Source organism: Aythya fuligula, chromosome 3 (genome assembly GCF_009819795.1).
Source record: "Aythya fuligula isolate bAytFul2 chromosome 3, bAytFul2.pri, whole genome shotgun sequence".
Lineage (NCBI taxonomy): Eukaryota > Metazoa > Chordata > Aves > Anseriformes > Anatidae > Aythya > Aythya fuligula.
The window spans coordinates 70,443,201-70,459,071 of NC_045561.1; the positions used below are offsets into that span (position 1 = coordinate 70,443,201).

Genomic DNA, 15,871 nt, shown 5'->3' on the forward strand with positions numbered 1-15,871 from the left:
TGGCAGTTTTATTTGCTTGTGATGTAATGTGAAATGAGGTCCTGCCTCCCCCACCCACCCACCCCCCCCCCCCCAAAAAAAAAAAAAAGCCCAAGCCAATTAATAAAGCTTTTAAGCTCTTTGTCACAGGCCACCGTGGAGGTCTGCAGAGAAGAACTTTAATCCAATAAACATTTCATTTAGATCATGAAAAGAAAGCATGAGGAGAAGCTCCTACAAGAGGGTGTTACCAGCAATCCTAGCCATGAAGAGATGTGAGGAATTTGCCAAATTAACCAAGCGGCCTTCATATTTAACACATAAATGTGTCAAAACTAATAATAGAATAATTTAATTTGAGTTGAACCTTTATATTGTTAAAATTCTAAGAAGCCACAACTGTTTTCTTCAAAGACTTTGCTGTTGAGCTGGATGGACAGGGCAAGAGGAGGTTGTGAGAAACCCAGATAGCAAATAACACTGGCCGAAGCTGGTGGAAAAAAAAAAAAAAAAGGAATAGATAATTAGGTGTAATTAGCGTGTTTGAATTGTTGTCTCCCTGCCCTTGGCTTGAATAAATTTCGGAGAAAAAAAACCCTAGTGGCGAAAATGCTTTGATGTAAGAAGAGTCATTGTGGTTTGGCAGCATAAAGGCAGTGTTTTATACTTCTCGCATAATGGTCGTGATACAGAAAGAGTGAATGGACTCTACACCCCCCAGTCTGCTTTACAGCAAGGACTTTTGGATTCCCTTGAAACAAAATGCATCAGAAGTTTTCAGTTGTTGGTAATGAGGTAGTAGACCTCATCGGAGCTAAGCGTAAGCCATCTTTAGCCTTTGTTTAGCTCTTTAATCGCATTTTTTTCTTATTCTGAGAAATCGAGTTTCGTAAATCAATACTAGTCTTTTTTTTTTTTTTTTTCTTCTTCCCTGCCTGCCAACAGTTCTGGCAGGAGCAAAGGCTAATACTGGGAAAAGAAATACTAATCAAACATTAAAAAGAAAAACAGCAGCAAAAAAAAAGAAATCTTAGACAAATAACTTCAGGGTAAAATTTCAATGAAGTACACACACTGAGGTGAATTTGACCCTTAGCTTATGAAACATAACGTTATAAACTCAGAGGGAACTTTTGGCTTTGTGTTTTTCTCAGAACAGCAAGGCTTGTTTATTAGCAGATTGAAAGTTACAGTCGTTTTGGTTCTTTAGCAAAACAGAATTTATTTTTTTTTAACAGTAATTTCTTTATCCTTACTCTGCAAGGACTTTTTTTTTTTTCTAAGCAATGTGAAATGGAGAGTGTAATACTTACTGCATGCAAGTTTACTTTTTGCCATTCTTCTGTTCCCTGACTAGAAAAAGGAGAGACTACTTGTCTCCTACTCAGTACTGCCACATCTGTACCTCCTGAATTCTTGTACTTTTGTCTGAATATCTGAAATACTATTCACCCAACAATGCGTTTTAAGAGTCTCTGTCTGTATTCATGCAGCATTATTTTACAAGTTAATTGTCTATTTTTCTTCCTCTTAGGGGGTAGCTGATTTATAGATAGATGTTAAAATAAGTTACTGAAAAGCCGTACAATGGATCTTATGTTCCTTGCGGTAGCAAGAATAGGGAGGTTTCTTAGTTGGTGAAGTTTTGAGGGCTGTAATGTAAACTCGTGCAACTTTCACTGAATAAATTTCATCTCAATGCTACCTCTCCCAAACTCTTGGTTTAAGGTTTGATGTGTTCCTGTCACAAGCGTAAGACGTTTTACAAATTTTATTTGTCAGTATTTGACTTCCTAGAGCTTTGTGCCGTGTCCATTTAAAAATAGTTCAAAGGAAATGTTTGCGTTCTGGAGTTAACCTAAGCACGATTAGTTGCACTGACACTATACACTACACTTGGGTGGCATTTTGAAATTGTTCCTCAATTTTTTTTGCAGTGTTTAAAATTGGAACAAGCATGATGTGCCTAAGGCTATTGTAGCAATTTCCCGTGTTTCGTTATTGCAGGTAATGAAGAATATGGGAAAGAGACTTTAAAAAAAAAAAAATAAAATAAATTAACCCCTTAAAGCACTGCACTATTTTTACAGAACAAGTAGGCTTTTGTACTTGAAGTTGATTTGATCTGTGAAAGGCAACACCTGAATATCATGCAAGACTAAGTAATTATGCCTGATTGTAGGTGTTTTTTTTTTTCCAGGTATAGGTCACAGGAAATTCAGTTAGGGTAGAGAATGTACAAAGCTAAGAAATATGCAGATTTTCTGTTGTAAGATTGTGTAAAAATTATTTACAGTTAATACTTGCATAAAGGTTAGAAAGGTTGATGAAGTGATATTTAGTTTTGCTTTACTATTCACTGCGTGTCAGAATGTAATTATGACTGATTCATGAAACTGTCTTAGCAATGAACCATCTTTATTAAAATGCTGATCAAGACAAGAGCTGACAGTAATAAAGAATAGAACATTTTAGTCTTGTTGCTTTTGAATGATTGCTAATTACCCCAGAGGTCATGTATAGTGCTTATGAGGATTCATTGACATTTTCTTTGAAGTCTACTGTTTCAACAACATGTGAACAGGAAGACAAAAACTGTATGCATACCCAACAGTGCTCCAACCAAGTTTTTATCCCTCTCAAAATACCTGACGATTCTCTTTCTCCTTCTCCCAAGTCCATCTCACTCCCATGAGCCTGTATAGGCGAAAGTTAGACATCTTACAGAACAGATTTATTTTTAACAAGACCAATTTTAAGCAAGTGTTGAAGGTCCTTCATCTGTACCGTGCTTGATTGTAACTACTGGCTGGTTTTCTTGAGGAGCTGAGCCCGAGCAAGGAAACACTGCACGCGTTTCTTGTGCTTCTCTCGGCAGGCTGTGGAGGGAAGGTAGGCTCCATCTGGCCTCCAGCCCATCTCCTGAGACCCAGTCAGACCAGTTTCATCTTCTGAAACGTGCTGGCGATTGCCACTTGCTGATAACTTTGAGGCTAGGCCAAGGTTAAAGCCTACAGTGCATCCTGTAGGCCCAAAACCGTATATTTCATGACACGCTGCGTTTTGGCTGGAGAGGATTCTTCTTCCACCAGAGTTACGAATCACTTGAGAAAATGCTCGTTGTAATGCTGTGGAGAAACCTTTTTCATGAAATCACTTAAGAAAGAATTTTAAGAACAAACAAATAACATTCTAGTGGATGATTTGGCACGAGGTGAAGTCAATTAACAGAACAAATGGGTAATTGTCGTGAGCTTTGTTGACCTGAGGAACTCTTCCTCTGTTGCTGGCTGGGACTCTCATGGTGTCCACATGTTGTATGATGTGAGATTTTTCTCTTTCTGGATGGATGTATTTATATGAGAAGAGTGATTGCCAATGAACAATTGCATTATTTTCAGGTTTGATGGAGGGAAGGAATATTAGTGATTCTCCATATTATTAATGGAGACCAAATCAGGAAGACAGGTAGGGGTTGGTTGCTGTTTTTTTTTTTTTTTTTTTTTTTTTTTTCCTTTTCTGGATATAAGCTAATATAAAGAATTAGATGCTGATGATACCTTTGAAAAGGGATGATACCTGCGTGGAAGGTATAATTTGTTCTATTCAGAAAGAGTGGTTAGAAGTTGCACTTCTCACTTAGCTGTGACGGAAGACCTCAGGAAAGGCTGAGGATGTTTGGCAGGTGTGGAAATAGCTGGATGAGTAATGCTCATCCCAGGATGAATCACTCTTAAGCCTCTGTCACCCTACAGCCTCTGGGGGGGTCCTCAGGTAGGGTTTGTGTGATCCTGTAGGTCAGCAGGACAATGCGTATGCTTTTGTATGTTTTTTGTGCCATTAAAACTCAAAGCAGAGAATGACGATTGCATTGACTTACAGTGGTCTTAAATAAAATTGAGAGATTTCATAGTCATAGGGTGGTTGGGGTTGGAAGGGACCTTAAACCCTATCCAATTCCAACCCCCTCACCATGGGCAGGGACACCTCCCACCAGACCAGGTTGTTCAAAGCCCCATCCAGCCTGGCCTTGAGTGCTTCCAGGGTTGGGGCAGCCACAGCTTCTCTGGGTGACCTGTGCCAGTGCGTATTTGCTCATCTGCATTATCAAGGGTTTTGAGCTGATCACAATATTTCAGTTGACAGGCACACCTTGCATTTAGTACAGCATCCTTCACGGACCCTAAGGCCATTTACTGGCTTTTCAGATTTTTATTTTTGTGATACATGGGGAAACAAACATGATAAATTGCAGGTTATCCATCTAACTTCGACTGTCTTTTGAAGTTTTCAGAAAAATTTGTTCCTGTACTTAAGAATCTGCCTTGTCATTTATTTTACATTCTGGAGTAGTTTAACTATTTTAATAGTTACTACTCAGGAATGCAGCAACAGAGTCATTAGAGGTGCTCATAGGAAGAAAAACGTATTCACATCAGTCTATGTTTAATAACTTCATACACAAAGTCTAATTTTATCTATTGTATCTGAAGACAGTCATTTGAGGTGTTCTGTCTCGAGTTGAGCCTCGAGGCTTTGTCTTTTTTCCGTCTGGAATAAAAAGTTTTTCTGCCACTTCAGTAGAAATGAGTGCACGATCATGTTGTATTTTTAACTTACTAATTGCGTTTTCAATTTTGTAATTGTATTTGTTCTTTGTATACATAAATACATAAATGACTTCAAAATAAGTTGTATGACTAATTAATTTTATGCATTTGAATTGAATAGGGTAAGTCAGACTTGAAATATCTCAGTGGAATAGAAAATCTGTTGGAAACTGAAAATGGTTCTACAGGAAGAGACTAGATGAGCTGTAGCTTTGATTTTAAGTGTTTATTTCAAAAGAAAAGTAGAAATTTAGCCCAAGTAAATGAAATTTGTAATTTTAAATCTCAGCCTTAAAAAAAAGTAAACCAATAATTACAATTGTGGCTTTGACAATTAAGTACTAACAATCTGAGGATGCTGGTTAGTTCTTTGGCTGTTGATTAGGATTCCGTGGTGGTGATTAATGAGTGTGAGGATGCAATCACATCTGTAGGGTTTAATCAGTTCAGTGCTGGAGAAGTTAGTCTGAAGACGGAGGGAGAAACCAGAACTTCTGTATGTAATGCTATCAGGGTTTTTTCCATGCTACAGGAAAACTAAGGGTACAAAGTAGAGAAGCCTATTTTTTTTTTTAATCAGAATTTTTAGGATTTGTGAATGGTAGTATTGTGTTTTTTTTTTTTTCCCTAATTCCATAATAGAGGAGTATAGTGTTGTTGGCACCTACGAAGGGGAGAGAAAATGCATCATGGTACTCACGTGTCCTGTATGACAGTCAGTAGTTCATTCGTGTAGCTGTGAGCAGGATTTGTTTCTCCGTGCTGTGCAACCACGAATCTATGCTTTCATTTTTGCAATTCTGATATTTAAAGTTTTTAGCTTTGAAGAATATGATGTTTTTAGCATGTTTTATTTTCCTGTCACACATTTTGATTATAATGCTGTGTTGTTTTTTTTTTTTAACATCTAAAGCATTGACAAATATAAATGTTTTGCCATGTGTGCTCTGGTGAAACAGATAAGTGAATGTGTACAAGTACAGAAACAAAGAAACTGGGTGGCTAGCATTGCCTACAAAGGAAACCCCAAAAGGGAAAACTTTCAGATCTCTGCTCTGTGCATAGCTTCTTTGTGACCTTTTTGACTCTGGCTTTGAGTGAAGGCTCACCAAGTGCTGAGCCCCCCTTCAGAACAACCTTTACCATTGCATTCTCAACCTGGATGAGAAACGCTGCTGCTCCTGCCTGGTGGCATGGGCAGTCCTCCCCTAACAGCCCTGTAGCCCACTGGTGCTGTTACCACACCATTTCTGCGGCGTGCAAGCTGAGTATATATACTCAGTATGTATATTTACATAATACAGTGCCTAACACCGTAATTGTGAGCTTTGAAATGTTTCACTAAAAATAATTAATTGCAAGCAGCGGTAGATACTTATTTGCATGAACTTATAGAAGGGTTAGGAAGTTCTTGTGTTTTTCTGTCTGTGTAGAACATGGATTGGTAGACAGTGGTTGGAGTACACTGATGAGCAGAGCAGCAGTCTGCATGGGGGAGAAAAAACTGGCTTGGAGGTCCAAGTCAGTGGTTTTGGGGACTGAATCTTTAGCATAATTTTTTACTCATTACCAAGTAAAATATAAAGCAAGATCTGAAAGAGAATGCTAGTTTGAAAAATGGAAGACAAAACTGTGTTTGAAAGACAGGACAAAATTACAACAACCACCACCACCCCAAATACATATATATTTATTTAAGACCATACAAAGAGTAAGACAGTAAAATGCTCAACACTTTCCATCTTTCAAAAGTTCCAGTTACCAGCCCCCTACATCTATGTTTATACCAGGTGTTACAGGAAACTGTTGTATATTAGAATTGTGTTTTTTTTACCTTGTTTTGTTAAATTGACCTAGGCCTCCTAAGAAAGCAAACCATCAATAGGACTGTAATAACTATATTTTCTGTCTCTCTGAACTAAATGCTGCTGTTGCTTTTCTGGATGAAAGGTATATACATAGCCCAGAATATCTAAGAAATATTTTCCAGATAAACTATGTAATGTTACATCACATTAGAATTAATTGTATGCCTACAATAACATGCTAGAAGGTTTAGAGGAAGAAGTAATACGTTTCATTTAGGCAACTGCTTGTAGCTTAAAATACAGCCCAAAATCATAATAAGCTTTTAAGCATACAGGCTCTTAACTAGTGTCACTAATGATAGTGATTTTTCCTGAATATTGATAATACTAATTATTTTGAATAATGAGAAAAGGGAAGAAAGACAGAAGAAATGCATCTACTTCACAGCTATATCAATAGCATTGATGTCTGCAGTTCTTACCTCCAGAGCTCATTCACTGTGATGTTACATCACGAGTGATAAAAGACTGTGACTGTGTTTGAGGAGCCTTAAGCTTGGAAGCAGAAGGCAAGTAGACTGAAATATAGTGTAGCACTGAGTGCTGATAAGTGTTTCAGCAAGCCTTAGTGGCCTGTGCAGCTTTTCCCAATGTTGCTCTGTATTCGAGCGTGCAGGATGTCTGCCTGACACAGCAGTCATTAGCAGCTGAGCTGCAAGCACCACTGTAAATATCAGCACAAGAAATTTATACCAGCTGTAAAAAGGTGCACTTTGTTCTTCAGGCATACTAAATCACACAAGGCTCTTAAGGATGTGTTCTGTATTCACTCTTCACTCTGTGTGCAGCACAGCACCCTGAAGGAGTGGTACGGTGTGAAAACCTGCCTTGAAGGCCAACGAGGCGAGGCTAAATTCATACAAAAAATACTGTCTGTTGTTTCCAGGAAGAAAAAAGGTATTAAACAGCATTGCTAAATTAAACAACATTGCTAAATATCAGAGTATCTAAAGTTATTCTAAATAACCACCCACGTACTACATTCTGTAGTAGTATTTAATTCCTGCTAATATGAAAAAAATAGTACTTTAGTTAATCTAATACTTTGGAAAAATGAAGTGTTAGACAGCAAGATGCCCAGCATCACTGCCTGGCAAGGAAAAGCGAAGTGTACCAGCTTTGCTGTGAAATTTCAACAATCTTGTTTCTAACCTTGACTGCCAGACTGATGCTGAAGCAAAACACAAACATCTTCCCTTCCTTGTGCGTGTTATAACATGCCTCTGGAACTTTTTTTTTTTCTGCTTTTACTCTTTTCCTTTGTAAGCTCTCACCAAAAGAAACGGAATAGATTGTAATAATATTGTAGCACCGGTGCTATTGTGTTTGCACTAGCCTTAGCCCAACAAAATGATTTGATTAGCATGGCTCTTTCACTTACCAGAATTAAAATATATGGATTTTCCTGGGTTTCTGTGCTTTCAGGATGATTTTTTCAACATCGTTGTCTAGCTGTGTATCTCTGCAGATCTGTTGAAGGTTTAAAATAAGTACAGAATCCTCAGCAATTGCCAAAGGCAAAAAATTAGTGCAGTGAATCATCACAGTTACTCCTGCAGATATTTGTAATCAATAAGTCCTACGCAATACAATTATTTAAAAGGGACATTGTTACTGAAATCACTGATACTTCTTCTAAAGTGTAAGGATGTCTCTGCAATGTAGTTGCTGTAAATGAGATTTGACATTTCCAATTTTGATATTTGAAAAGCCTCAAGGAGGTTTTAAAAAATTTGACACAGAATATGAAATCTCTAATGAGAATATTAAAAATAGACGGGCAGTTCACAGTGCAGTGAAGATGCAGAATAATTTAGTGAATTCTAGCAATCCACTCTAATAATTCACAGACCTTGAACTCAAAGAACTCTGATGTTGAATTACCTACAAAAAAGAAATTGGATTGCTTTAATTAAATTGGTGATAGAGGTGCACCTTCTGAAATATTTAAACTTTTCCTCCCTTTCCTTTACAGCTTCTTTTGCTTGTGGTTGTATAACAGCCAGCAGTTGTGTATGTTGGCAGTAGTAATAACAGAGAAGCAGAGAGATTCCTTTTGCTAGAGGGTGTAAAATATTGATAACTCTGGGGTTAGTGAGAATTTCGTTCTCAACTTCAAGGCCTTGAATTAAAACACAACAAAACAAAACCAAAAAAATCCTACCACCCTTTAGTTTAGCACAGCTGGTTTCTGTTTTTGTTTTGTTTTAAACAGAATCAATTGTTGTGAGGATTCAGGGACATCTATATCATAAACTTACAGGTCTTGTTGTTTTAATTTTTAAAAAGTTCTTTTCTGAATCAATGCAAACATTACAAAAGCAGAAAAAAACCTTTTTGGTAGCTTTACTTATTCCCCTTTCTACTTCAGTCGATTTTGTAGCAAGATTTGGCGTGGTTCACATCTTTTGATGTTTGACTCATAAATTTTGTATTTTTAGTGGAAGGAAAAGATTATAACTAATTTTAGCTGAAAAAGTTGTGGTTTGTCATCTCTGTTGCTAGAATTTGGATCTTAAATGTTTATTGCTCCTATTTTTCTAAATTTATGTTCTTTAATGCCAAAATAATTATTTCTAATTCCTGCCCCCCAACAAAGTACTACCCAGAGAGAACGAGTAAATCCCACTCTCATTTCATTCACTGTTCCTCAAATCTATTCATTTTCTAGCTGATGGACTTTTGAAAATTGTCACTTGTTTTTTGCTTTGATTGTGTGAATAATTTTCAGCTTCTTTCTTTACTTCAATAAATGTAAAGGAGTCTTCAATTCTGTGGACTTGAATCTGTTTTGTAGGTGATATTCACGCTGATAGCTTATCACAGCAGTGTGCCTTCTCTCTAATGCAGACGATAATAAATACAGCTTTGGCTTGAGGAAAGCTTTTTTTTTTTTTTTTCTCTGTAGAAATACTGCAGCACAGTCCAGCTTGATTCTGGAATAGACTACAGGAAACGAGTGCTTCCTGCTGCTGGAAAACTTTACTACCTGTAAGTTGATCTATGATACGGTATTTGCCCTCTTTTTCCTTATTAGCCAATAATTTCCCAGTCAATGGGAAACGAAAAATGTGTGGTAGAATTAGCAGGGTGTGACTCTTCCTTTCTTTGCCTTCTGGTCCATTTTGTTCAGCAAACCGCCTGCCATTATGCCTTGATATTAACTTCATTAAACTACGTTTTCAGTATCCACACTAGCATCATTCATAATGTGTGACTGAATAAAAACTAATTAGATTTTTTGGGGAGGTGTGGTGTTTGGAGAACTGAAGTGACAGATGGTTAGAAAGTAATGAATATCCTCTTGTAAGAGATTGCACAATTCTCTTATAATAGAAGAACATCCTTATTGTATTTAAGTAATTAAGTATTTATAGAAATCCAATGACAAGGATTCATTTAATGTTGGGTGTTTCCAGTGCTATGGATTTAAAAAAAAAAAAAAAAAACCACCTATTTTGACATTGTTTCTGTTTATCATGACTAAAATTCTTTAGCACTTTATTCTGTATTTGCAAATGTATTTAAGGAATACATTCAGAGTTGTGCTTATGGTTGCAACATCTATCAGCTTAATAGGAGCATCTTCTCTTTTTTAATAAGTTCTTTGAAACCTTTGCATTGCATGCGTTTTTTCTGTCTCATACTTGCTCTTAAGCTACAGTATTATTTAATCAGTAACAACCTGAGCAAGGCAGAAAATAGCTTAAAATGAGGTTTATAACCATGGTATCCTTCAATCCAATGTACAATATTGGTTTAAAATCATGCTCACATTAAGAAAGGGGCAGTATTTTCATCTGTGTCATGGATATTTGGAATGAAGTATGCCCCTATCACTTTACAATAAAACTGGAAGTTGTGCTTTTTCATCTGGAAGAAGCAGTACTGCTTAATAGAATTGCAACAGGTCTTTAACTTCTGCCACATCTTTGAAATACAGTTTGTAGCCACTGTTATCTCAGAGTTGGTCACCATGGCTCTTCCTCCAATGTCTACTTGGCTGTCCTTGCTTCAGGCTCTGCGTAGCGTGCTTGCTGCGCTTTGTGGCCTTCAGTTTGATAGTTCTGGAGAGCCCTTACCATATATTTCTTGCTTCACTCTTCATACTCTAAAGAAATGGAAGACTGCATATGTGGATTTTAGCAGGTAACAGGCGAAATGTGGCACCTACAGCATCGTATCACAGGAGAAGGGATGTGTGAATAAGCCCCAGGAGCAGTATGTGCCCTGAGTATTTATTTCATAGTGTTCTGCTGTAAAACTCGGGACAGAATTATTACCGGTCTCTGACATTCACTCGATACGTATTCTGTCGTTAGATAGTTGTTGACTACCTCTAGAACTCATTATGTAATTCATTAGGAAGCAGTGAAAAAATAAGATGAATCCTGTAGCTGCCAATAGAAATAAGATGCTTACTTTATTGTCCATCCTTTCTCTGAGGGAATTGCATTCCTTCTTCTATTCAGACTTGTTCACTGAAGCTCTCAGCTGTACAGAGCTGGCTTAGTGAGTGTTGTTTTTGATTTACTAGCTACTAGATAATATTTTGTTTCAGATTTTTTTAATATTTATTTCACAGTACCTCCCCTAAAAGAAAATGATCTTGTTCAATATCTGTATGTTTCGCTACTGATGGTTACAGTAATCATCATCATTTTTTTTAAATCCTCATGTTGCTTCACAATCTGTGTAGCCTTTTCTTCATGTAAAATAAGGGTTGCATCTAAGGATTGCTTAAAGCTGTTTCATACTCATCCGAAAGCAATCAGTGTAACGTAATTACGAGATTCCTGATCAAAGCAACTTCCTTGATCTTGGGCTCATGTGTGTATTTTCAGAACAAACTTTCTTGGCAATTAGGTGCAAATATCTACCTCGACATCATGCTTGGGTGTTTCTTCTTGCAGCCTTTCCATCAAACTTTTTGATAGATACATGTGTACACAGGTGCATGCTCTCTGACGCACATGCACTCTTTTTTCCTCCTTTATGGCTTTTCTTCTGGGCTTGTCTGTGCCTTTTCATTTTATTTTTTAACTTTTAGAGGAAAGCAGCACTGAAATATCAATGTTAAGAGAGACATACATATTTTGGAAGGTATTTTATTTAATGCAACCTCTGTCTGCTATCATTAAATCTTGAGTTAAAAAGTAGTTATTTCAGTTCTACTGTTAAAATTTTTAAGGTGATTAAGGCCTAATGAAGAGGAAGGTAATTATGTAAGGTGTTGATCATCACTTGTCAGTTAGAGGAGGCCTAGAGCTGTGTGAAGCAACATAACTTGGTTGCATCCATGATCCACTAAGGTAGACTTTTCAAACCAAATTGGGTTGTATAAACTTCATTGAAGCATTACCTGATGTCTGAGTTCTAGTTTATTGTGTAGCTTAGCTTTAATTTGCTGTTCTCAACTTCTGAACTCAGCTAGAAATATCCATCTTCTCAAAGAATGAAAGACACAGAGAGATCAGCCCTGTAAGCCGTTGTGACAAAAAAACACTCTGGACTGATTTATAATTCTTATGGTACCATAAGTTGAATATAAACTTTTTCTGTGAGTACGTACATTTTATACCTGATATCTTACATTTTCACAGTCCGTGGTTGAGTTTTTCCTAAATAGTATTTTGTGGGCTAGGGGGAAAAATAAAACTGATACAATTACTGATGCTGGCATTTTGAATCTGTTTAATTTTAGAAGCTGTTTACAATTTGATTAATACAATCAGTTGACTTTTTTTTTCTTTCTTTAGAAAGCCGCTCCAATATTTAATTCAAAAGTCCCCTCAGAAATTTCAAAGGATACTTCTTTAGGTGCTTGACTGCCTTGCCTTGTCTATTTGCTCTTATTTTGCATGCAAGATAGAGCCAGAAGCCTTTTTTCTCATTGTGTACACATAGTGTTAATGGATCTGCTCTGCCTGTATTGCCTCATTACTGGAAACGGCTCAAAACACAGAAGTCTTTCAGTGTATGCAAATAAGGCAGAATCATCTACCTGAGAGTTAATATTCTCTACTTTTAAGTGTATTCTAAATCTAATGTTTGTATTTAGAGCATAACATCCTGTTCTCTTTTTTATGGGCAAAAAGCTAAGCAGGCTCAGGCAGCTGTTTGATGTTGGCTTCAAGTGTTATTAATTTCATATTCTATTATTCTTTTCACTGTAGCACAAGTGAAGCTGATGTGGAGGCTGTCATGGATAAGTTGTTTGATGAGCTGGCTCAGAAACAAAATGATTGTACGTAAGTTAATTTCTCTTGAAAGAGAATACATTTAGAACACAATGCCCAATCTCCACTGACCAATTAATAAGTTCCATTGCTGTATATGGGTTGATGCCACACTCAAGTGGCAGTCATTGTATCAGCATTTTGTCTAATTTATGTGTTGAATCATGTGCTATTATTCATCAAGCTATGCATTTCCTATCTGTAAGAGATGAATTTTATAGTAATTATCCAGAGAAGATTGAGTCTTTGTTCATGTTCCCATAGTAACTAGACCAAGGATTCTAAAAGTGCAAGGCAGAGAGCTGAGGCTGAATAAAGCATGTGGAACCATTGCAGACTTCACGTTTGAAGAGCTGTGTGACAGAGTGAGTACCCAGTCAAATCTAGATCAGTTAACGCACAGACTTTTCACAGTTTAAAAAAAAAAAAAAAAAGAACGAACTTGCTATTTTTCCAAATCTTACTGAATTAAAGGGGCTTTTTTAATTTGCAGAAACATTTTGAATTTAAAAGGAAAAAAAAACAAAACAAAACAAAAACAACACACTAAAAAGAACAGTAATAATTTCCTTTTTAATGATACAGTAAATTCACTCTCAATTATATCTCAAATTGTGTTCAAAAATCTCAGTAGAGTATATGCCTGGGCTTGCATTCTTGGGATAGTAGTCACAACATATTCATATGTAAAAAGCATTCAGATACTGCTTTTAAAATTTGGGATGGAAGTAGATGGCACTTGAGCAAAGGAGTAGTAATCCTGACACCGCTAGAGTAACGCTGTGCTGCTGTTCTTCTCTGTTGCATACCTTAGTTTTGACTAACTGTATCGGGGCTGGTTAGTCCCAGACTTCCTCTAAAATTTGCCAGATTTCTCTAAATACTGCCAAATTCTGTTAGACTCCCCTGGGAGTCTTACTGCAGTGACCTTTCTACTGACATCTGAAGTTACTGTTATGTGATTACAACTCTAAGCTGGGCTGATAGCAGCATTTGTTCAGGATGTTGACCAGTCCTTTGATTATAACCTTGTTTTCGCATCCTTGTAGCTACTAAGGTGATAAGCAGTGGGATTTCTGTCCAAGTAATTATGTTTCAGACTGTAGGTTTTGAGCTTGGCAGCTTTTCAGTGTTGAGCAAAACCAGTTAGCCATTTGTGAGAATGGAGGTGTGCCATGGGTGGAACAGCATGCTTTTCACTAGAAGTTTTGAGACTTCTTTGTTATGCCTCTTAAAAAATCAGAAAAAGGTGGTGTGCATAATTAAATAATCACTTGTATAATTATTTAACCCAATATATGCCTCCTGTACCTCAGTGGGTTGATACGTTGCTTCTAAGGAGATGTGCCCTGGTAGCTGATGTGGCAGCAGCCAATACTTTGGATCTGAAAGTTGATGATGAATTTATCACCAGGGTTTCAGAATAAGTTGGTCTAATGGAGCTAAGTTGCTTGGTTTTCTCCTAGAACAAGACAATCCTTACGAAACACTAAAATTATTTAACAGTATTGTTATTATGTTGATCACCAAGGGTTTGAAATTCATGTTCTCTACATTCCAGAAGCCTTCTGCAGATGTATTATGACAGTCTCTAATGAAATTAGAGAATTTATTGGATTTTATTCTTAAAACTAATAACACAGGGCAAACTATAAATGGTTTGCTTTAACAGCTTCTTCAGTCCTTGGGACTACGCCTTTTGTTCTTTGTCTACACATCTACTCATTTATCCTGTTAATTGTTATACACAATTATTTGTTTTGCCATAGTATTTCTCTTGGGATCACTGATACGCCTTCAAATACTACATTGGTATATTGGTAAGGTGGTATCTCTGTGCTTACTTCATGCATAGAGAGCTGAAGGCACAAACTTCAGAATCATTTGTTAAATTTGAGTGAGTGGCTTCAGTTTCCTCTTATTTTTTTTTTTTTTTTTTTTTTTTTTAATGAGCGTAAACTTTTACGGTATTTTATAGCAACAATAAGGAATTCCTGTTGGCTTAAGCTGCATTTGAAAGCTTATCCTGTCAGTGAATCAAGCCCTTGAGATTAAGAATCTGGAAAATTTTAAGAACTGGTAAAAAGCTCGTGAGAAATTTTAGTTTGTGTTTCCTCCCTGTTGCTGTTTGCTCTTCCTGCTGCCTTTAAACTCCTTATTAAAAGGCAAAAGAAAAAATGAGTTGTCAAACCATGAAGCCGTGTTCCTTTTTCATGAAATCTTCTTTGGTGGAAAAATTGATGCATGCACTATCTTTGACGATCAGAATGGAAGTCATTCCCAGGGATGCCACAAGAAAAGGAAAAATAGGTAGGATGCAGGAGATGATCACTGATGATTCATTGCCAAAAAAGCCCTCAAAATCAGGAGACATTCACCATGACAAGACATGTAAATACACTCGTATGTATTCAAGTAAGGTGGGTAATAGATGACCCACCTTTTGTTTTTTGGAGTGATTATGCTGAAAATTGAGGAGCCATAGCTATAAGGTCTTTGATACTGCTTGTGGTTCCAAGTAGTGCATGGGCTGGTAGCATCATGAGCAAAGCTATTAAGGAAAAAGAAATTGAGGTTGACAAAGACAGGATGAAAAGATCAGAAATAAATAAATAAATAAATAAAATGGAGGGGCAAAAATGGAGGGGCTCTAACTGTTGGCTTCAGCTAGAGGGAATCTGCAGGCTCGTTTGTGAAGGGCGAGGGGATGGAGTCCCATGGGAAGGCAGATCCTGTGACTGGACACGGTATTTTGCACCGGGGAAAGTGCTTAACTGGCAGCCCAAGCAAAGTGTCTTAGGTCGATAAATGCAATTTAAAGTTGGTGCATTAGGACCCAATTAAACATTTGACAAGAGAATTGAAAACAAGATTTGCAGTTGGTTTCATATCAGTGATAAGACCAACTGATAAGCAAGATAAACAGCAAGTTCTCGTTAATGGAGAAAGATGACATTTAATTGCTATTAGTGAAACCTCTTGGTGCAATTCATAAAATGGGAATGCAAAATCAGTGCTTACAGCTTGCTTAAGGATAGACTGGCTGAAAGAAGTGGAGGGCAGCACGCAATGTTAAAGACACTGGTACCTACCCTAAAGTTAATTAATACAAGGTTCTTGAATACATATCAATCAGCGTGCTAATTAACAAACTTAAGAGGGTAGTACTGACAGG

The 15,871-nt window shown here is 37.0% G+C and overlaps 1 protein-coding gene across 1 annotated transcript in view; it reads left to right on the top strand.

Moving 5' to 3' along the window:
- AFG1L (AFG1 like ATPase) overlaps positions 1 to 15,871 on the top strand; it is a 62,755-nt gene that overhangs the window by 30,772 nt on the left and 16,112 nt on the right. Inside the window, exons 8-10 of the mRNA XM_032184359.1 lie at positions 9,366 to 9,448; positions 12,634 to 12,704; positions 12,961 to 13,061. Coding sequence (XP_032040250.1) covers positions 9,366 to 9,448; positions 12,634 to 12,704; positions 12,961 to 13,061 — 255 coding nt within the window. The remainder of the gene's footprint in view (positions 1 to 9,365; positions 9,449 to 12,633; positions 12,705 to 12,960; positions 13,062 to 15,871) is intronic.